Genomic DNA, 22,377 nt, shown 5'->3' on the forward strand with positions numbered 1-22,377 from the left:
CCTATTTTCATTTTGAATCCTTCGCACACTCTCCACTTTCAACTCTGATAACTTCACTCAAAGGACAAAATCAAAGAAATGGACAAAGCACAAGGAGTGTACGTAGTCCCTTGCCGTTCTTGCCAAGCCTGTACACATGATCACAGAGGGCATCCGCAAGCCAAACATTCATCAAGTCTGCCATAACTGACCATGTTGGGAGGGAAAATCACGTCATCAACTGGGAGGGTGCGCAGTTAGTAGCGAGGGAGAGCCGGGACCTGAACAGACGAACCACAGAGGCCATTTGGATTAAAAGAACCACCACAACATGAACCGGGATGCGGGGGCGGGGGGGGGGGGGGGGGTGGGGGGGGCATACCAACTGTCTGACATTTACGATGGCGCACCACCGCGCCCACACACCTTCCCTCTAACCCATAATCGCAGCTCATCCCGCCACAGGCAACCACAACACAACCAAAGAAACACACGCATCTGCCTATATCAGGTAAGTACATTACTGAATTTAGTTATAATATGTTTATTTCTGTTTATTATTTCTCATTGTATGATAATGTCTGTATGCAATATATACCCATTGGCATAATTATATTCACATACAGTAATATATTGTGGAATGTTTGGTAATTGCTAAATAGTTGTCAAGTATGTTCTGAAGTCGTTAACTCATGCTAGACCTATACTCAGTGTATTATATTCACTACTCTGTTGCTATGCTCAAAGCCTCTATTACATTTTGTATAAACAGACAATAAAGCTGTCGAAGACCCGAGGTCGAAAGCTTCTACCAACAACCGGCATCGTGCGACATCTACTGACTTCTTTGTCTCCATTCATATATATTCATATATATATTTATTTATGTGTGTGTGTGTGTGTATGTGTATACAGCATTATATTCGTCGGTTGAGAATGATAAGGGCGTTAAGTTGCCACTAAACCCATAGTGTTCAAGACCACTTAACGCCCTTCTCATTCTCAACAGACGAATATATATTCATATATATATATATATATATATATATATATATATATATATAATCAAAATATGAAAGTTCTGCGTCGGTGTGTAGTAAATAGATATCAAGAGTAAAATCAGTCGTATAAACACCGCAGGAGCCAAAAAATTGGACTGACGTTTCGGTCAAAGGTAAAGGATAAAGGATAAAGCTCTTTGACCGAAACGTCAGTCCAATTTTTTGGCTCCTGCGGTGTTTATACGACTGATTTTACTCTTTATATATATATTCATGTATATATATAATCTTCAGCATCATTCAACATAGACTCTCAACCAATAAATTTTCCTCTGGCAGCAGCGATATATGGAACTCTCACATAGTTGAGTAGTTGTTTTTGCAGATAACATTGCATAATGAACCTGAAAAAAAAATCGTGTTGTACTGTTCAATTCAGCTCAGTTCAATATTGATAATAATTGATAGGAGGAAAGTAAATGACATAACTAAAGAGCCAGACAGTCTTCACATGAAGCTAATATGCATTGTTTATTAACGTTTTCACAGAGTACACAAACACTTTTTTTCCTGTTGAACAAGAGACACGAATAACATAACACATGATACAAATGCTTTGAAGAGATGTTTTTCTCCCTTCCTTGTCATGTCTATCTTTAGCTTTATTTTCTGTCTGTTCCGTCCCTGCTTTCTGTCTTGTCCTTGTCATAGTCCTTTTTTTTTTTCTGAATATTTCGCCTGACATCAGGATATCAAAATTTTCATACAATGGAGTCCTTGACGGATCTTGAGATGCCCTCACCTTCTAGAGTAATTCACAAATTTTACAAGCTATACTTTTCCTCTGAATTCCTCTTTCCATGTAGAGTTACAAATTAGGAATGTATTGCTTACCTGTTTATTTATCCAAACCAAAGTTGATATTATTATATTGTATTCATGTTTTGTTGAAGGTTACGTGATTTAAAGTTCTTTTGAATATTATGTACTCATGTAAGCGTTCTGTATATCACTTTGTATTTCTTTATATGGAAATAAAATCATTTAGAATTGAATTGAAGAGATGGAAGTATATCTAATCTAAGATATAATTTATATTGTTTCTATAAGACTTTCACGTTTACAGCAAATTCCCTGTCTCAATCTTTTTTTTTTTTTGGGGGGGGGGTGTACTGAATCGTGTTAATTCTTCATAATACAGCCAAAGTAAATTGATTGCAAGTATGTTTTCAAGGAATGATGATTGCATCGTACATAGCGCTTTTCTTTTTTTCAGTGCCGTTATGCATATCATAAAATCTTTATCTTGTTTCAAATATAGAGCAAGATCGTATCATGTATGTTGCACCGTTTAGCACAAATATGAAAAAACGAGTACTAGTTTATCTACGTTGAGCAAGTCATACCATTTGTATTGATGACACCTCAGGCAAATTCCCGTCTTTCGATAGTTTTGTTAATGCTTCCCCCTTCCTTTCGATTTTCTAGTGCATAGCTAGCATAAAGGTGAAGCAATTGTCATCCAGGATAGTGTACAGACATTGACAGCTCATGAGGTCTAATCCTATTTCTAACGTATAACTAGATAGACTACAGCGATCGCGGGAAAAAATACGAAAAAAAAAATCTTTTTGGACATTCATGAATGAAATGTTATTTATCTTTCACGCTCCTCTTTTGCTCTGAGTATTTATCTGTTGATGGATAACTTGTATATAGATGTTAACATTCATGTGCTTTTCTTTTAAGATTAAGTTGAATGCTAAAAATGTCTTATAGAGATTAAGCGTAAAGCATTACAATACATTTTTTTAGTATTTCCCGTATAACATAAACTTTCAAGCAATCTTTAGTATCGGCTGTATATAGTGCCCTTTTACAATTACCTCTGTCATTACACCATGAGATGAAATGCCTAATTTGCCAGCAAGTGCCACTGAAAGGCACAAACTTATAAAATCGACAGTGGTATAGATGGACGGCAACGGCCATGTGCATAGTCCAAGGATTAATCGCCGAAAATCTGTAAAAGAAAACAACGTAGCATGAAAAATTAAAATGAGACTAAAGCATGATTTACAATTCATTACAACTTGTTTTACATCACGAAAATATGGGGGCTTTGTTTTTTTGTTTTGGCTGTCATTTTTTTTTCATCCTGTAATCGTATGAGAAAAGAGGGTACAAATAGAGAAGGTTTCTTTCTGGACGCTAAAGATTATTGAAATCACTTATTCAATTGAAGGATATTAAAAGCAGTGTATAAAGTGATTTGTTACTTTTCCATCATTTTCTTAAAGATCATTTGAATACGAGTGCCCTATTCAGGCACATAATTCTGATTCTGATTCTGATTCTGATTTTATTTCTGAACGTCTTTTCCATACATAGATAAAATACAAAGTCAGTTGAACAAACAAATTGAGCACAGTATAAGTTGAATCTGACAGTTAAAACAAATAAATGATTAATTCAAATATTCTACTAACTTTTTTTCCCTGACACAATTCAAAATGAAAATAAACCATTTTGCGCATACATTTATGCAAACATAAGTTACACTATATCTCTTGCTGAAAGACAAATTAGGCAATTCTTGATGTACAGAAATTCAAGAGACCATCATTATAAGCAAGTGCTTGACGAGGACAATGGCCTCAGAAATGATTGTCTAAACAGTACAACATTGTAAGAATACAACAAAGAAGTCACCACTCACTGAGTGGTGATAAGGAGAAAGGGAGGGAAGAATGAAGGAAAAAGTACAGCTGTGCATTGTGCATTGTTCATGTTTGTTGTGTATATACGTTGTGTTCGGAGCCCTTACTTTAACTATGGAAGTGAACAAAAAATAAAACAGATAAATAGCAAAATGCTTTAACATTCAGTTATTTATTGAACTAACATCATATCTTTAAGCTGTTTTTTAAATAAATGAATAGATGTACATTGTTTAAGGTTATCGGGTAAAGAATTACAAACATCAGGGCCATTATATCTTAAGGATTTTTGTGCTAAAACACTTCTTGGGTTTTAAAAATGATAATCAGATGAACGGCAAGTTGGGTAGGAATGAATTTTGAAATTAGGAATTAGGAAATCATTGAACATTGAAATTGTAATGCTTCCAGTAAATATCTTAAAGAAATGTATTAGATATGATATGGCATTAAGGAAATTAGATGAAATTGTTTGCTACAGTGCTCCACTACTGTACACAGTGTACGTTCTTTCTCAGTTATTAAGTAACATATCTACACTAAGATGCTCTTTTTACTCTTATAAAAAAAAATGAGTGTGATTTCTTAGAATATAATACATGAAATAAGCAATAATGCAAATGCAATATAGGTAAAGTCAATGCGTAGTACATATTGTCAATGTACATATCTTCAGCCCGTGCGAATGTTTTAATATACCTTTTTTATACAAAGAAAACGCCGTCGTCCTGCATACAAGACGCACACGGTGATGGCGAGGACGAAGAGAACAGCTGTCAGTGCGTACGATGTCGATGGTTGTCGAAGAACTCCTCGATGACGGTCATAATTTCCTGAAATGTCAAAGGATAGGAAATTGACCAACCAAAATTACGACGGGTTGTAATTTCAAGAAAAGAGCCGTTATTATTAGAAACCAGCGACATAAATGTCGTATATCTATGTTTGTGTTTTTTGTTTGTTTGTTCATATGTCATGCTATAAATATACTGTGTTGGAAATGGAATAAAGGAAATGAAAGGAAATGAAGTTCATTGTAATTTAACAGTTATATGACACGCTAAAGTAATATCTTGTGGCGAATTGTACAAGACATGTCTGTCTTCTTGCTCGTGTGTATGCCTACATCAGTAGGTGTGTGTTTATACGTAGGTGGTGGGAATGTGAATGTCGAGTTATTGGGCCCATTTCATAAAACTTGTCATCAGTGACAAGTTGTCATAGATGTGACAAGCTATTGAAATCCTTGCATCTGATTGGCTGAGAAATGTGGCAGTTGTCACTGATAACAAGTTTTATGAAACGGGCCCATTGTCTGATAGACACATGTGATCATGGTGTGCGAAGTCTTTCTATTTTCAAATGACCCGGATATGAACCGAGCAATCTAGGAATGCAGCAAAGGACTCTACAGAACAATAATTATTATGTATTATTTTGAATGAAAGCAACTGTTGTATGCATTTACGTTGTATCTAAGTTTCATCTTCAATCATAACAAGATATTTACTTCACAGATTTTTATTTGCTTTCTAATAAAATGGAGGACTACTGAAACTATCTTCCGAAATTCTGTGAACTTGGGGCGGGATGTTGTGACCCACGCATTAGGTAATGCACAAACACTTATACACACATGTAATGTATAATAGTCCTGTGGGAAAAAAAAACACAGAGCCCCACAGTGTGTTGAAAATGTGTCTACGTAGTCGGCTAAGTTTAAAACGCTCGAAATTAACAATCTGAAAAGATTTTACACTGTGTTCACAGTGTCTTCACACAGTGTTTCACATTAAGTTTCACACTGTGGGACACTGTATTCTTTCAAGGTGGGTGAACAGACACTATTCATTGGCTCCTCTGAATGTAGAAATTCAAAATATCTTATTTTGTATTCGTTCTTTTTAAACTTTTCTGCTGTATATACCTGTTATCACAATGCCAATTTAACAGCAATCTGGTACTGTGTTTGAATCTTGTATCAGAAACATATCACCCGGGGATAATTATAGTCAATCGAGTGTGCTAAAAAATGTGTCACCTCTTGGGCAAAATTCTTCCACGGTCGTCGTTGATCCCATGACATTTTCTCCTCGGCAGGTGATATTCGTGCAGCTTGCAGGGCGTGGCGATATCGTAAAGGATGGCGAAGAGCTTGCTTTCGAGAGAAGCACACCCCCAATGATGGTGTCAAAGCGAAGAGGTGGATAGGGTTGGGCGGTTTCATTCACGAGGCATGACACGGTGACAGAGGGTTGACCGTAGTTGTCCAAATGCTCGTCGAACACGACTTCGATGATGTCATCGGATGGCTTAGCTTGGTATGATTGGGAGCGTGTGAATATCAAAAGAACGATTATATACTTGCTACGTGTGAGGGCGTTGGACACCCCTAGGTAAAAATCGGTCAATAATAATTGCAGTCATGATAAAGAGGAAACAGTGGTTGATGATGCTTGGTCTTCAACAGTTCGCATTTAAATATTCTGCGATAGGATAGTATTGCAGTCGATGTTATTGAGAATAGAGCGACCGATATAGAGAACGGGGTCTTTGCTCTTGCCTTGTATCATGATGACTTGCCGGATTGACTTGCCTTTTCTATAAAATAAAATAAAATAACAAAATAACAAAAAATCGGGGATGTACGCAGGAAAAATAACCATGTACTTATATGCTACGCTTGAATATTTACAACTCCTTCTGATTATTCAAGTAAACGATAGTAGTGTAACAAAGGTGTTTTTTTTTCTCTCTCTCATGAAAGAAGTGTGAATCCTCAGCATAATTATTTGTTTTGGTGAACTACGTAATCCACGCACAATACATACACATCAAAGATAAGATAGTATCTGTTAAGGACAACAACCTCACAATTCCATTTCTATATACAGACGCCATGAAAATAAAGGCCGCTTCAATTTCCTTTTATCTGTCATCTATTATTCTCTCAAGTATCACATTACTATCCTTACATTTTGGGCAGTAGGTCCTCACAGACGTTGTGGTTCCGTAACTGTTCACTCCAATGCACGTAATGTTCGTGCACGATTCAGGTCGGGGTGCCAATTTCACGGATGCTGAGCGTGACGAAGAAATCGTTTCATTATCTGTCTTGATGACGTAAGTGTCGATAGGAGGGAATGGTTGGTGATTAGGTGTCACGTGACAGGTTATTATGACGTCAATTTGTTGAAACACTTCTCCGCTACATTCTTGGACTCCATCAGTGTCTTCTAAAAACTCTCCATTGCCCTCCGTAATCTCGCCATTGTCTTCGAAAAGCACACTGCTACTCTTTGTAGTGGCACCTGTATCTTCACTTACTTCACCATTTTCATCCAAGAGAAATCCTGATTCTACGATTTCGCGGTCTGCCGTCACATTTTCTCCGGGTTCTGTCCAGATGGGGTAAAAGGAAACCTTTTATTGAGTTAGCCGATTCCAATATAATCAACAGAAGGAACTTACATTTACATACAACTTTCACCCTTAAATTATGTTAGTATAGCAAGGAGAGGAAATGTGTACTTTTAATCAAAAAAAAAATGAAATATCGAGGAATCGTCTTTATTTTTTCCAAAACGTTCTCCGCATGTGACGTCACAAACTTTAGGAGTCTTCTCATCCAGCTTCGGTGGCACCGAAATTTTTAAAAGCGGTAACTTTTGAAGGGATTGTCTGATGTTCATCAAACCTTCATTGATGTATGTTCTACAGATATTGTTGCATTCACTCAGTCCACACCTGAACTTGTTAATTGATGGTGACGGCGATGATTTTAATAACACTGTAGTAATAAAATTACTAACAATTAGTGTTCATAGAGCTGAGATTCTTACTGCATAGGCCTAGACATACAATATCTGCGACAGTGGTTTAGACCGCTATGTAACCACAATTGCGCCCCTATCCTGTCCTGGATAAGCTATACAGGCCCCTTACCACAACTTCAATAGTAAATGTGTTTATTGTTCATTTTCTTAATTGTTTGTATTTGCACGTTCACGTTAACAAGGTAAAACAGTATTACACAGTGGGGCCTACGTTGCAATCTGTATTGTAAATCAACAATCATGTTGCCCAGGATAAACAGCAATCGGATCATTCTATTTATGTCCTATAGTACTTCCGTTTGTTAACCCTCTGCATTCTCATATGTTTGTGTGTGTAATTTGTGCACATTTGACTACTTGGCAAAGAAAGGGTTAAATAATGAAAATATATTTTTTTTCTTTACCTTTCGTGACTACACCGTTGTCGTATGTAACAGTGCCATTGACGGAGATGAATGTACCATAATTTACCGTGTCGTTGCTGTTGGCGACATCGTTATTGCCATACATGTATGTTTCCGCTCCATTGCCGTCTGTCACTGTTCCATTTACATAAACGAATGTACCATTCCGGTAGATGAATGTACCGTTGCCGTATAATACTACAGTATCATTCCTGTATGTCAGCGGGTCATTGCCTTGGACGACTGTTCCATTTCTGTAGATGCCGGTGCCATTGCCGTATAAGATCATTTCATTGGTGTGAGTTACCATATCATTGCCGTAAGTAACCGACCCATTGTCGTCTAAGAAGTCACCACTTCCCTCTACCACATCACCACTTCCCTCTGAAAATTTGTCAAGACATTTTGGTGGATGCTCATGCTCCAGGAACTGAATGTCTATGACGTCGCTTAAAGGAGGTTCTATCCATGGGAAAAAATGGAATACCAAAATGGATAATAAGTTAATGCTCACGTATTATTTCTTGTACTAAAGTTGAGAAACATAAAATTTCAGCCTCACATGTTTACATTGTAAAAATTTACAGTGTAAACATGTGAGGCTGAAATGTTATGTTTCTCAACTTTAGTACAAGAAATAATGTGTGAGCATTAACTTAATGATTGATTGTGACCTACATCCATTGGCCTGCTTTTAATCCACGAATGCTTTTCTTTCATATTTTGCGTCAAATGGAATGAATTGTATTTGTCGCTTATAAGACAGTGCAGATTTTACAACGTGTAATAAATCTCACAAATGCCAACCTTATCCCATTGTGACCTGGTGACAATGTATCTTTTCGTTAACAGCTGTATTCACTGATATAATATTTACATTGATAATAACAAACATATACATTCTGGAGGTCATTTTTCGATTCATTGAATAAGATGATATGCGATTATAGGGTAATTACTACGTAAGCACATGCAAAGTGTTAATATATGAGTACTTTTCCAAAGTTAAGAAGGGTAAATCAATCGGCAAGACAGTATTAACAGATGTACTAGGTGTTTCAAAAAACATTTCCCACTTTTGATCATTAATAGTTTAAAAACTATTCATCCGATAAAACTGTCAGCGATATGAGTAATAGCCGAATAGTGTACAATTTTGTTGGAGGTGATTTGAATGTGAAAGCATAAATCAGTTTCATTAAATCTAAGATTGATTTGAAGTAAGGTTTCAGATTTTGGTCATATTTTAACCCTCTGTACAAAAATTGAATTTTGCACAGGAACCAATGATGTGTATGTGAGTGTGTGCTGACAATGGCTCTGAAAGATGGACATGCCTGAACCACCTGTTGCTTAGGCGTCAGTCTCGCGCTCCCAGGCACATGAATGCTTAATCAATAATTCATTTGGATTGCCCTAGGTACTGCTAGTCTGAATTCATGCACGGTACAGGGTAAAATGCATGCACATGGAAAAAGTAAGCACATGTTTCGTGCTTGCAAACACCACATTTCATTCCAGCTGACAATCTTTTCAAATTTTGCTTCACATATCACTAAATTTGGGATATAAATAAGCATAAATGATCTAAAGTTCTTCATTTTAATACAACTGTCTACTAATAGTCTGACAAATTTTTGGTAAAGAGTTCAGCAGCATTTTTCATTGGGGCGATTTGTTTCACAGTAGACTTATTTAAGGTTCCATATACACAAGTGTATACTCTAATTGATTTTCTTTGCTTCCTGTCACCATGTTTACGACAGAACAGAAGGTATTCATTCTAATTTCGTTTTTCAGAACTAGGGAGAGCACTGTCGCGACTCAATGACAGTATCGGCAAGCGTTTGACTTTACACAGATACTGCCAGACGCTGAATAAAGACTTGTTATAGTGGAATTTCTCATGAATAGATAATGAAGCATTCAAACCCTGGCCATTGTTCAGGACCATTGTCAGGGTGTTAACCACACGCTCCTACACACACCCTTTGATCCCTGTGTAAAGTGAAAGTTTTGTACAGAGGGTTGAAAATAGAGCAAAATCTGGAACCTAACTGTGAAATTAATCATGGATTTCATGAAACTGATTTATGCTTTCATATTCAAACCACCTCCGACAAAATTGTACACTATTCAGCTAGCACTCATATCAATGACAGTGTTATCTGATATATAGTTTTTGAATAATTAAGAACCAAAAGTGGGAAATGTTTTTTGAAACACTTAGTGTAATAAAATTTTGCCCTCATCGAAGGAAAACAAAATAAGGATTAAAGGCGAATAGACGCAATCAGGATAACGATCAGAAGTAACCTGAAGGCATTTTATTTGATATAAGCTATGAAAGTCATGAGTTATCTTGAAGTGGTTCCATGTAATCATAAAAGTGTAAGGTTCCACATTGAATTCAACCCTTCGAGTATATATCCCTATACATAATCGTTTGCATGTGATGAACTATTGAGATAATACATAGATAATACAGTTTCTCTAGAATCAGAACATGACAATCAAAACGACATGAGGGTACCAGAAGTGTAATGAACAATAACCTTGTGGACAATAAGTTGTGAGGCTCGATGTCTCCCCAAGTCCATTGCTTCCCGTACATGACACTTCAACGCAAAATCGAGGCCGTGGGGAAAGGCGACCGCGTGGAGTCGACGATGTAACGATTGTGACGTTATCAACTTTAATCTCGTATAAGTCAATGGCGGGAGCCGGTTGGACCGCTGGAGTCACGTGACATTCGATTTCTAAAAAGGATGGCTCATCATGGATCTTGATATATATTATGTCATCGGAGGGGGGACCTACATTAATGATAATGTTAATAACACATACGACTTATATTGCGCCAGATCCATTCTGTAGAGTGCTAAAGGCGCACACATGGTTATTACTATTACCCCGATCACTTGATAGGTGTACATTATTTCCAACTAGAATTGAGAGGGTTGCACTCTCCACTCTCTTGGGAGCATTCCAGCCAGTCACTATTTTACATAAGGCACACAGTTGCTGATAAACCAGCATTTCTTCCTACCTGGTGCCAATTAATACTCCTTGGCAGAAAAGATCAATGTGGACGAAGTGCCTTGCTGAAGAGGAAACGTGTCAGGCTTCCTTGGGCTCGAACCCACAACCCAAACCACACTAATATGATTCAGCGGCTTACGCTCTTATCCATTCGGCCACAACACCTCCACATTGTGATAGAGTTGTATGTTTTAATCTCAGTTCTTGTAATGGTATCAATTTGTGTTATGGAAAACTATACAACCCTTGAACACTTATTTAGCACGATATGACAAGGGATCTTCAGTCTTCAACTATTCGTCATAGTGACAAAGGTACACTCGTCTTTTTCATAAGTGGTGTTCCGTTCATAAAATGCCCATATAGAAATAATTATTTAGCATCAAAAACAAAGTTTTTGCTGCCAGATTTCTTTCCAAAGGACAATTTTATGACAGCTTCGGTCATGTCTAACCTAATGCCAATATTTTGCTGTCGGACGAATGGAATGAATTAATTATTTTGATTTCATGGAAGCATTGAAAAAAAAAAACAATTGGCTATTTAAAGAGTGATCCATTACGAGACTATACAACTGAAATCAACTAAGTCTGGTTATGATTCAATAGTACTTATAGCATGAGAAAGGAATCGACTATGCTCTCAAAATCTAAAATGAAGAAAGAGCTTTATCCAAAACGCCTTTTCAAACATATCAAAGTAAGTCCATGATAATATAGAACAAAATTAACAATTTAAAGTGCACATGATATACTTATACTATAACAAGGAACATTAGTGAAGTTATGACTGAAAATTTAAGATATTTTCTCATAATTTTCTTTGTTTTAGCATCTTTTTAACCACAAATATTGCAACTGAACAGATATGGAGTTAAATCGCGTTTTCCGACCAAGTGTACATGATAAACAAAGACAAATTGGCATACGTATATATTATGTCCGTTTCTTAAACTCAAAGGCTAATGGCCTATGGATGCTGACGTTCAGAGTATTGACGATTTCCAACAAGATTCGTGAGAGACATAGGTTTCAACACTATCAATCGACATTTTCAAGCACATGTGTATGGGCATGATGGGTATGCGAAACTAAATACTTTCTTCCTGTAATATTCTTTACATTGTTTCAAAGATAACTCTTCATTGCTAAAATATTTTGCCCCTTGAAGCAGAATATAACTATAACGTTTTGCGTGAAAATAAGTTAAGCATACATTTGTATCAGTTTGCTATCTTTAATTTGTAAAAGTGAGGAACACAAGAAATAGAGTTACTGGATAAAACTGCCTCTTCATTTTCTTACCTTTGTAACAAATACGGTCTGTGGAGCTCGTTGACCCATATTTATTCTTCCCTTTACACATTATGACGACACACTGGTCGGGATGAGATTCAAGAATCGTAGAAGGCTCGTGTGATGAAGAAATCGTGTCATTGTTAACTAAGATTTCATACGTGTCGATTGGAGGTGTTGGTTGGTCAGGTGGTTCAATATGACACGTGATCAATAGATTAGTCTCGTTGCCAGCTCTTCTCACTTCAGATTGCAGTGACATAATATCTTGGCCAGGAGGATCTGTAGCAATGATTTTGTTGATACTTTTTGACATATATGTAAACTTAGCTTTGAAAAAGAGTAATATCAAATGTAAGAACAACATTGATGCTAACGATGAAATCATTATACTATTAATACTGATGATAAATATATGGAATGTACCTGGAAGGAACATACATCACAAAAGAAGAAAAAAAAAATCTTCCTACGACTGGTGTTTAGTGTACATTAGATAACTTTTAAGCTCAAACTTGATGTTAAACAATCATGAAAGTGAATCTAGAGCTCCAATTATACTGGATTTTCGCTTGGAAAAACAAAAAACAAAAACGGAGGCAAATGGAACGACAAACAACAGAAAACATATTAAATCTTGTGCCCCGCTGGTGAAATCAATTTTGAAATCATTTTTGGGTCGGCCCTATGTATATAGCTTGTTGAGCAGAAAGATAAGCTTGCCGTCATGTGAATAAAAGTTCTATCAAACCAATCCGGCCAAGTGGGCTCTAGTATTCAAGCCTATTGGATGCTTCCTGAAGCAATGATGAGCCTAACTTTTGAGCATTTTTAACGAAATATGTGACCAGATATTTAAAACGTCAAACAGAAAGATTCACTAATCTTTCGTTAATCTTACGATTTTCTCTGAAAGAAATATGTAAACATAATACTAAATTCACTGTATGTTGTTTTCACCTGTTTTGATTATTTCCGATGAAAAGTCAACTTATTGTACAGAAGCAAAAAAGTAACAAAAAACAACATCAACAGAGATTACCTTTCTTAAAAGTTCCCGAGTGAACCTTTTGGCATAAAATGCAGTTCAAAATGAAAAAGTAGTGAAAGAGGCATAATACAAATCAATGTGTTCTGGTAGATACGGCAATACCTTTAGGGCAATAGGTGGCTATAGTCGTGGTCTCCCCAAGCCCATTGGTTCCGGTACATGACACTTCGACGCACCGACGAGGTCGCGGGGCAAGGCGACTATAGGGGGTAGTCGATCTGACGATTGAGACATTATCAGCTTTGATTTCGTATGAATTAATGGCGGGAACCGGTTGGTTCGCTGGAGTCACGTGACATTCGATTTCTACGAATGACGGCGCATCACTGAACTTGATGGATATTGTGTCATCAGAGGGAGGACCTGGAATTTAATTCAGTGACTTTGTCTTAGCTTAAATTTTCTACAGGCACTCACAAAATCAATTAAAGCAATCATACGAAATGTTGACAAAGTAAATAAAGGACTTTGTGCTAAAACTGATTAAATATCAAGTATTTGATTTACAGATTGAAGTCATAAATGTTTGCCAATAAATCACAATCAAAACCTTATTCATCCACAGATACGTCTTCAGTTCTGCCACCTATCTAAGAGGGGGTCGTAGTATTATTCCCCCACCATTGCCATGTATCCATTTGTACGCCTTAGCCGAGAGTGGACATCGTGAATGAAAGCGTCTTGACCATGGAATTAAGCAATAGGCGGGATTAAAACTCAAACTCTAGTGTCTCAAGTGTCACTCAAGTGTCCCCTACACCACAGTACCCCTACACAATGTGTGTTACCAATGTCTTTTGGATTTATTTTGTCGTTCTCCGGACCATTCGAAGAACAAAATGACGTTGTATTTTCTAAATAGAGAACAAACGGTGAAAATACATTCAAATGCCAAAATATAAGTAAAGTGATGAATATATTGCACTGGTCGTTCCATATTAGTACATTTACTCGAAAGTGAAATAACTGTGATATATAAATACCAGAACACAAGAAGTAAAGGGAATAAACATTCATCCATCAACAACAAGTTTCCCCGAGGAAGCGGTAATTGCATCTAAGGCAGTTTTTGAATTAAAGCCAAACTTTACCTTCGCCAGTTATTCTGAAGTTTCATTTCAATGGAAATGTCAGGTGAATTCATCAAAAACATTCGCTACGCGCCTGAGTTGGGTAGCTTTTTGTTTATGATACAATTTGAGAGGACTGATAATAACTACAGACACACACAAATGAGTGACTCAAATTTGTTTACCTGTGTAACAGAAACGGTCAGTTGAATTCGTTGACCCATGTCTATTTCTTCCTTTACACGTGATGTTAAGACATTTGTCAGGATGAGATGTTAGAGTTACGAAAGGATCACGTGAAAGAGAAATACTTTCTCTATTAACGAGGATTTCATACGTCTCGATTGGAGATGTCGTTTGGTCACGTGGTCTGATGTGACACGTGATCAAGAGGTTGACCTTGTCCCCAGCTTTCTGCTCCTCGAATTGAAGTGATATTATATTTTGGCCGGGAGGATCTGAACCAAACGTCAATGTAGAGAGTGATATTACCACAACGTCAGAATAGTAAAAAACTGAATTAGATATAATCAGTTTGCCAATCAAGATGAAGATGAGATAACACTATAATCCACATTTCTACATAATACGCTTGACGCATATTATTCAATTCCATGCCGTAGTAATTCCTAAAATTAAATGATACAAACCATAATATCGTGCTGGGGGAATGTCATAATTCAGACAATTAATGTTTGCTTATAAGTGATTTAATACGACTTTGAAATTACATTTCGGAAAAAAAAAAATATAAGAATTAAACCAACCACAAAAATCACAAGAAAAATGGAAAGATTCCCGTAATGTAATATCAGTTGTCAAGCCAAAAGACTTATCAGAGAAATCACATTTGAAATAGATCCTGTGAAATGCAAATTCACAGACACAAACAAAGAAAGGGAAGAAGAACACCGTACAGTCGGAAAGTCACGGCACCATGAAATTTCAGAACGGTTTCTTTGAAGAGGTAATAGGGGTGATTGATATTCAAATGCAAGTAGAATTATGCACCAGTAGATGTATATTCATAAGCACACATTGTAACACACAGACACACACACATAATATATATATATATATATATTATATTATATCTTATATATATATATATATATATATATATATATATATATATATATGTATGTATATATACATATATATGATGGAATTTTCTGGAACTTCGATAGAAAAATATAATGTTCAAAAAAGAGGCAAAAAACTTGGATACCCTTTCCCTTCTTTATTTCTCAAACCTGTTTGATATTACATAAGTATGATCGTCTCTCTCTCTCTCTCTCTCTTCCATAGCATTTTTTTTTAAACAACTATGACCGTACATCACAAAACCAACAAAAAGTTGCACCCTTTGATTTTACGTTAGGACAAAAAAAAAAGAAAGAAAAGAAAACGTGAAATGGGTCAACCAAGGCAATCTTGAGTTTTTAATTTTTTTTTTCCGATAGAGCTATTCTTCTTTAACATTATTCCTAAGTTTGGAATCATGAAATGAATGCGTGTTTTTCAGCAGTTTTTCTACAACTTTTTTTTTTTTGTAAAGTAGTGAGATCAGGTATGTCTTAGAGGTCCGCTTTTTATTTCTTGAAAATCCTTTGCACACTCTGTACTTTAACTCTAATAACTTTTGAAAGAATAATGCTACTGCTTTGAAAATTAGCATTAATCATGACCAGAATATGTTAATATGTGTTAATCTGATAATCCTTTCCCTGTTATTGCTCCAGTGGTTTACATCCTATTTTGTGTCCCATTCATGGCACGCCTAGCATGGTTTCGTCAAGATTAAGCGCTTCAATACTTCCTGTACTTCAGAGCCTCTTTTCTCAGTTCACACATTTCCAACGTGCATGCTTTCTTTCTAATATTTAGATTAGGAGATTAGATTAGGTTAGGAGAGTCCACTTGAATTGAGTTATACATCATTTTAAAGCTTAGACTCTGTTCTTTCAGAATCTGCTGTTAACTTTAAATCCATGTCAGGCGACGTTTTGTTGGTTTGTGATGCAGGGTCACAATGTTCAGATTAAAATTTTCTGGCAGGGCACGCTGACATTCTCCATTCCTTTTTTGTTTGTTTGTTGTTTTTTTTTTTGGGGGGGGGGAATACAATCTCATTCTTGCAAATCTTGAATAGTGAACACACTGAATGTGTAGCAGTTAAGCAAGGCTGACACTTGCACGATTCTGTGGCACGCATTGGCACGACTCGAGTCGTGCCAGTGCGCAAACTATAGTCGTAAACTGGCGTGACGTGTGCATAAACCCGTCGTGACTGCGTGCCATGTCGGGACGAGAATTTTGAAATGTTCAAAATTTTGGTTACGGCAAAATTTTGCGACCGGGTCGTGAACTATGCGCAAACTGTTCGTGAACTCGTCGTGAACTCTCGGGACGATGCGGGAAGATGCGTGCCAGTGCGTGGCAGTGCGCGCCATGCCACGACTGTCACGAACTGCCACGAATAGTTCACGAACAGCTCACGTCGAGTTCACGAGTAGTTCACGACATGTTCACGAATCGGTGCGAGTAGCAGCGTGGCCGTGCCTTCCCACTGATACTGTCACGTGTACTTCACGCATTGATGGCACGAGCAGTTCACAACTAGTTTACGCACTTCACGAACAGTTTGCGCATGGCACGAGCAGTTCACGGCGAGTTCACGAGCAGTTCACGAACAGTTCACGAGCAGTCCACGACTACTGCGCGACAGTGGCGCTCGCGTCGGTGCAGGGGGTATATATAGAGCTTCCTGGACACTGCTCGCCTTCTCAGCCATCTCTTGGAACAGGTCAGGTGTGATTCTGAGGTAATTTTTGTAGCCCCTTTGATCTTCATTGTGGAGTTCAGTCAGTAGACTGTCATACCGTCCAAACTCGTGCCTCCTGGTCAACCATTCCCTGACCCACACTTTCCTTTGTGTCTTTCTTCGAGGTGGGGTTGCCTTTTCTTGCTCTTCTTCCTCTTCCAGCCTTTTCTGCTGCTCTTCAACAATGGCTAGAGCAGCTGTCAGGTATAGGCATCTTCTCTTCTCTGCAATTATTGTGTCTCTGGCATTCAGCATGTTGTCTCTTCCACAGCCAATCCAAAAATGACCAGGGGTTGGGGAGGCCCCCTTTTTGTATGGCGTGCCCAAGTCGGCACGACACCGTCCGAATTGCGCAAACTCGTCGTGCCAATGCGGGAAGTGCGTAAACTATGCGCAAACTATGCGCAAACTATGCGTGAACTTGTCGTGCCAGTTCCGTGCCAGTTCGTGTCAATGCGGACACTGATGGGCACGCATTCGTGAACTATTCGTGAACTCGTCGTGAACTCGTCGTGAACTATGCGTGAACTAGTCGTAAACAGTGCGGGAGCCTCCCAGTTCATGCCCCAAAATGGGACGACTTGCCACGACAAAATCATGGCCAAAAGTCGTGCAAGTGTCAGCCTTGCATTGAATTGAAACAGTTTCTCCGCATATCTGTGTATGAAAATATGTATCCGATTTAAGTTGACACATATCGCAGGTAAACAGTCATGCACGTTTATCTCTATGTTTGAAAGTCAAAATAATCGTTATCAAACAGAACTCACCTGATGGACAATATTCCCTCACGGTCGTTGTAGCACCCAAGTCATTTGACCCCCTACAAGTGACATCTCTGCAGTCTATAGGGCTTTTTACACTTGTGTTTCTTAACCCCGGACTTTCTCTGACCCAGGACTATCGTTAGTCCCGTACCAATTTTTTCAGCTTTTTACACTCGCCAATTAGTCCCGTACTATCTCTTGTCCGGGGCTAAGGAGAAAACTGACCTTTTTACACTCGTCTTTCTTAGCCCCGGACTTTCCAAACCACATGAATATTCATAATTACGCTGTGTACTGTACACGTACACGCACGCACCGGCAGCACTTGATTACCTCGTTTCTGATTGGTCAGTGAGGGTCGCACTTCGTCTCCGTCGCTTAGCCCAGGATTATTTTTTCGTTCTGTTTACACTCACTTGCTTGGCACCGCAATTGCGGTGCTAGCACCGCAATTGCGGTGCTAACCCCTGCTATTTGCAGGGCCAGATAGTACCGTACTATCGGTGGGGCTAGCCCACTTTGGCAAAAACGAGTGTAAACAGAAAGTGGGCTAAGGATAGTCCCGTACTATCGGTGGGGCTAAGGCCCCCCCTTAGCCCCACCGATAGTCCGGGGCTAAGCAAAAATTTACAAGTGTAAAAAGCCCTTTTTGGGCGTGGCGAGAGCATGATTGAGGAGGAACTCGACTCTGAAACCACCTCGTTGCCTACTTGGATCCTATAGCTGTGAATAGGTGGGTCAGGCTGATCCCCTAAAGTCACCTGACAGGAAATGTTGACCACGGCTTGGTCATCACCATCCAGTCGCTCGTCGAACTCGATGTCGATTATACCATTGCTTGGTGGACCTGATTACAATCCATGATAAAGGCATGCCATGTGGGTCTCTCGTTATGAAGTCAAAATATCAGTGGTGACAGTGACCTTCCTTGATTCATCAGTACGAGCATTCTTATAATTCAGTTAAATGGCATGCAAATGATACTATTCCAGCACAAGTTTTACAATTCGAGAGCGACATCGGTTGCAATGACTAGGAAAGGTTCCAGTTGGTCATTTTTATGCACTATGCATTACTATCACTTTTTCTTATTAACTAGTGAAAAGTGTGTCTTGAGTAGTAGCAGTAGTAGTAGCAGTTTAATAATAACAATAATGATAATTATGATAACAATACTTTCTATAATACCCCCTCCGAAAATGTCAGCAGTTATTAATTACTCACAGATTGACATAAGTGATTGGCATAAGTGATACAAGAGTAATTTAGTTGTATCCTTATAATTGGGGCATCAATAAATACAATCTTACTTTGCGGACAGTAGACTTTAACAGCAGACGTCGAGCCGTAATTATTTCGGACAATGCATGTCAAAGTGGTACAGCTCTCAGCAGTGGCGTATCTGGTGAAAACGGCGCCCGGGGCAAGCACGAAAATTGCGCCCCTAATTTCTGAAAAAGTGTTCAACCCCATCCCCATCCCGGTAGGGACTTTAAGTCCACATGATGCTTTTTCAAGCACTTAAAAGGGATCTTTTTGAGGGTGATTTAAATGTAATGAATTTTGATAGATTTTGGCGAGCGAGCGCAGCGAGCGAGCCGAAAATTTTTGTATTTCAGCTTACAAATATGGAATTCTTGTCATTTTTTGCTTACCAAATCTTACAATTCTAATCAAGATATAGTAACGGCCTTATAGATAACGACTTATACCAAAAAACTGAGGACTTTAAAAAATACTCTAAATTAGTGCGCGCGAGTGAGCTGAAATTTGTATATGTCCTCGTCATCATCACGTATTGTTCTTATCTTTTTTTTATATAAATTTTGGCGAGCGAGCGCAGCGGGCGAGCCGAAAATTTTTGTATTTCAGCTTACAAAACATGGAATTCTTGTATTTTTTTGCTTATCAAATCTCACAATTATAGTGACGACCTTATAGATAACGATTTATACCAACAAACTGAGGACTTGAAAATACTCTAAATTAGTACGAGCGAGTGAGCCGAAATTTGTATATTTCTGCGTCATCATTACGGTTTTTTTTTCTTATCTTTTTTATTTTTTTTTTGCGCCCCCCTCCCCCGTATGTTCGAAACCGTTGGCATCCTCTTTTGATCCAATCGGCGATAGCTTCAGAACGAATGAAATTGCAGTCGCTGCTCCGTGTAACATTTTTCCTGCTAAATATAAAATGACATGAGTGAAAACAATAGACATTATCATTTTGTCCGCGTCATCGTCACGTTTTGTTCTTATCTTCTCTTTTTTTTTTATACAAATTTTGGCGAGCGAGCGTAGCGAGCGAGCGGAAAATTTTTGTATTTCAGCTTACAAATCATGAAACTCTTGTCATTTTTTGCTTATTAAATCTTACAATTCTAATCAAGATATAGTGACGGCCTTATAGATACGATTTATACCAACAAACTGAGGACTTGAAAAAAATACTCTAAATTAGTTCGAGCGAGTGAGCCGAAATTTGTATATTTCCGCGTCATCATTACGTTTTGTTATTATCTTGTTTGATTTCGGGTTTTTTGCGCCCCCCCCCCCTGTTTGCGCCTTCTTTTGATCCAACTGCGATCGCTTCAGAACGAAAGAAATTGCAGCCGCTGCTCCGTGAAACATTTGCCTGCTAGATATAAAATGACATGTGTGAACACAATAGACACTGTCATTTTGTCATCATCACGTTTTGTTCTTACCTTCTTTTTTATATAAATTTTGGCGAGCGAGCCGAAAATTTTTGTATTTCAGCTCACAGAACATGGAATTTTTGTGTGAACACAATAAACATTGTCATTTTGTTTTGTTTTTTTTTCGTTTTTTTGCGCCCCCAAGGAGTGGCGCCCGGGGCACGTGCCCCCCTTGCCCCCCCCCCCCCCCCCCCCTAGATACGCCACTGGCTCTCAGGGCGGGGCGATATGGTGTAGTAGGTTGTAGAGCTTGACGACAACAACAGTGTTTGAGAGCCCCTTCTGATGACGTAGTTATTGATTTCAGGGAAGGGTTGGCTATGCGGGGCTACATTACAGTGCACGGTTAAGTCTACTCGATCTCTGTAGTAAGTGAGGTCTCCAGACTCTCGAAAGTCAATCTGTATGATGTCATCTGCAGGACGTCCTGTCAAGAAAACAGATCAAATCAAAGGAATAAGGAAGAGCGTGTATAAAATATATCACTGAGATCACATCATATTTTGGTTACTTCTTTTTGCTGCTTTGTACTAGTTTATTCTTTAAAGAAATAGAAGAAGTCTGTCCTTTGCCATATTTGCCAGAGACAAATCTCTCTGTAGGAGTAACATTCTTGTATCGTCTTACTTGTCTTAGCATTCTTGCAAAGCCAACCTTTACGAGAGATCGGGATGCTCTGTCTGCATGGTATTGGCGCAGCCAGACAGCAGTAGATAGTTTGCATTAGAATCTTATGTTAAATGGGTTAGTCAAATACCGGTTAGTGATTGGCTAAACACAGTCACGTGATGGAGGCACATTGGTTATGTTCGCCCATGGGCAGAACATTTTTGTGATGTTCTCCCATGGGAAAACATTTTTATGTAACAAATGACAAACGATACCAAACGATTGAACGATCACATTTTCACGCAATCGATAGGATAAATTTGCCTATTCCATACAATGTGAAAAAAGCAGATTTGACCTACCCATATAATAAACAGATGATGACTTTTGTTGTCGGGAACATGAACCAAACGTTCCACCCTCAGGGTTTAAAATGCTATTTCGGGAGGCTATAAGTAACCTCCCCTATAACCTCCCTCAATAGCATTTAAAACCTTTCGGGTGGAACATTCGGTATGTTCCCTCCAGTCATCATCTATATATTGATATCAGGTTACTTGAATCATAATGAAGAAAAAGAAAAGAAAAGGGTACCTGCAGGGCAATGAGTGGTTTCAGTCGATGTTGACCCATACCCGTTGTTCCCCGTGCAAGACAGTCCGACGCACCATCGAGGACGTGGAGACAGCCGCGCGTAGTTAGAAGATGTTCGCGAAAGTATACGATTATTTGCTTTAATCACATAACTATTGATAGCTGGATATGGCTGTTTGATCACGTGACATTCAATTCGAAGAGAAGATCCCTGCATCACTGCTTTGATATTGATTACATCATTAGCAGGACCATCTATATTTCAATCAGAGAAAGATGAAAACAGGGAAGAATGAAGATACAAAATGGAAAAAAAAATCCTTATTGTATCAAGCGAAAAATATCAAAGTCTGGGTACCAAAGCCGCTTTTTGGGCCTAACCTTGTTTTACCGTCCACCCAATGTTTTTTGATGGTTTTACCCTATTTCGGGGGTGCTGAATCCGAATCTGGATGATGCAAATGTTACATCCTTGAGGATTTTGAGA

General features: G+C 38.2%; 1 protein-coding gene across 1 annotated transcript; it reads right to left on the reverse strand.

The window, feature by feature from the left end:
* Nucleotides 1-1,539: 1,539 nt before the first annotated feature.
* Nucleotides 1,540-21,662, reverse strand: LOC140240498 (uncharacterized). Its single transcript, XM_072320270.1, has 11 exons — nt 21,659-21,662; nt 20,890-21,114; nt 18,621-18,836; nt 17,993-18,067; nt 14,584-14,856; nt 13,431-13,691; nt 7,941-8,402; nt 6,676-7,098; nt 5,742-6,017; nt 4,400-4,533; nt 1,540-3,003 (listed from the first exon to the last, which is right to left on the reverse strand). The coding sequence occupies exons 1-11, from the start codon at nt 21,660-21,662 to the stop codon at nt 2,989-2,991; spliced, it is 2,364 nt and encodes a 787-aa protein (XP_072176371.1). The 3' UTR covers nt 1,540-2,988.
* Nucleotides 21,663-22,377: the final 715 nt, after the last annotated feature.

Source organism: Diadema setosum, chromosome 17 (genome assembly GCF_964275005.1).
Source record: "Diadema setosum chromosome 17, eeDiaSeto1, whole genome shotgun sequence".
NCBI lineage: Eukaryota > Metazoa > Echinodermata > Echinoidea > Diadematoida > Diadematidae > Diadema > Diadema setosum.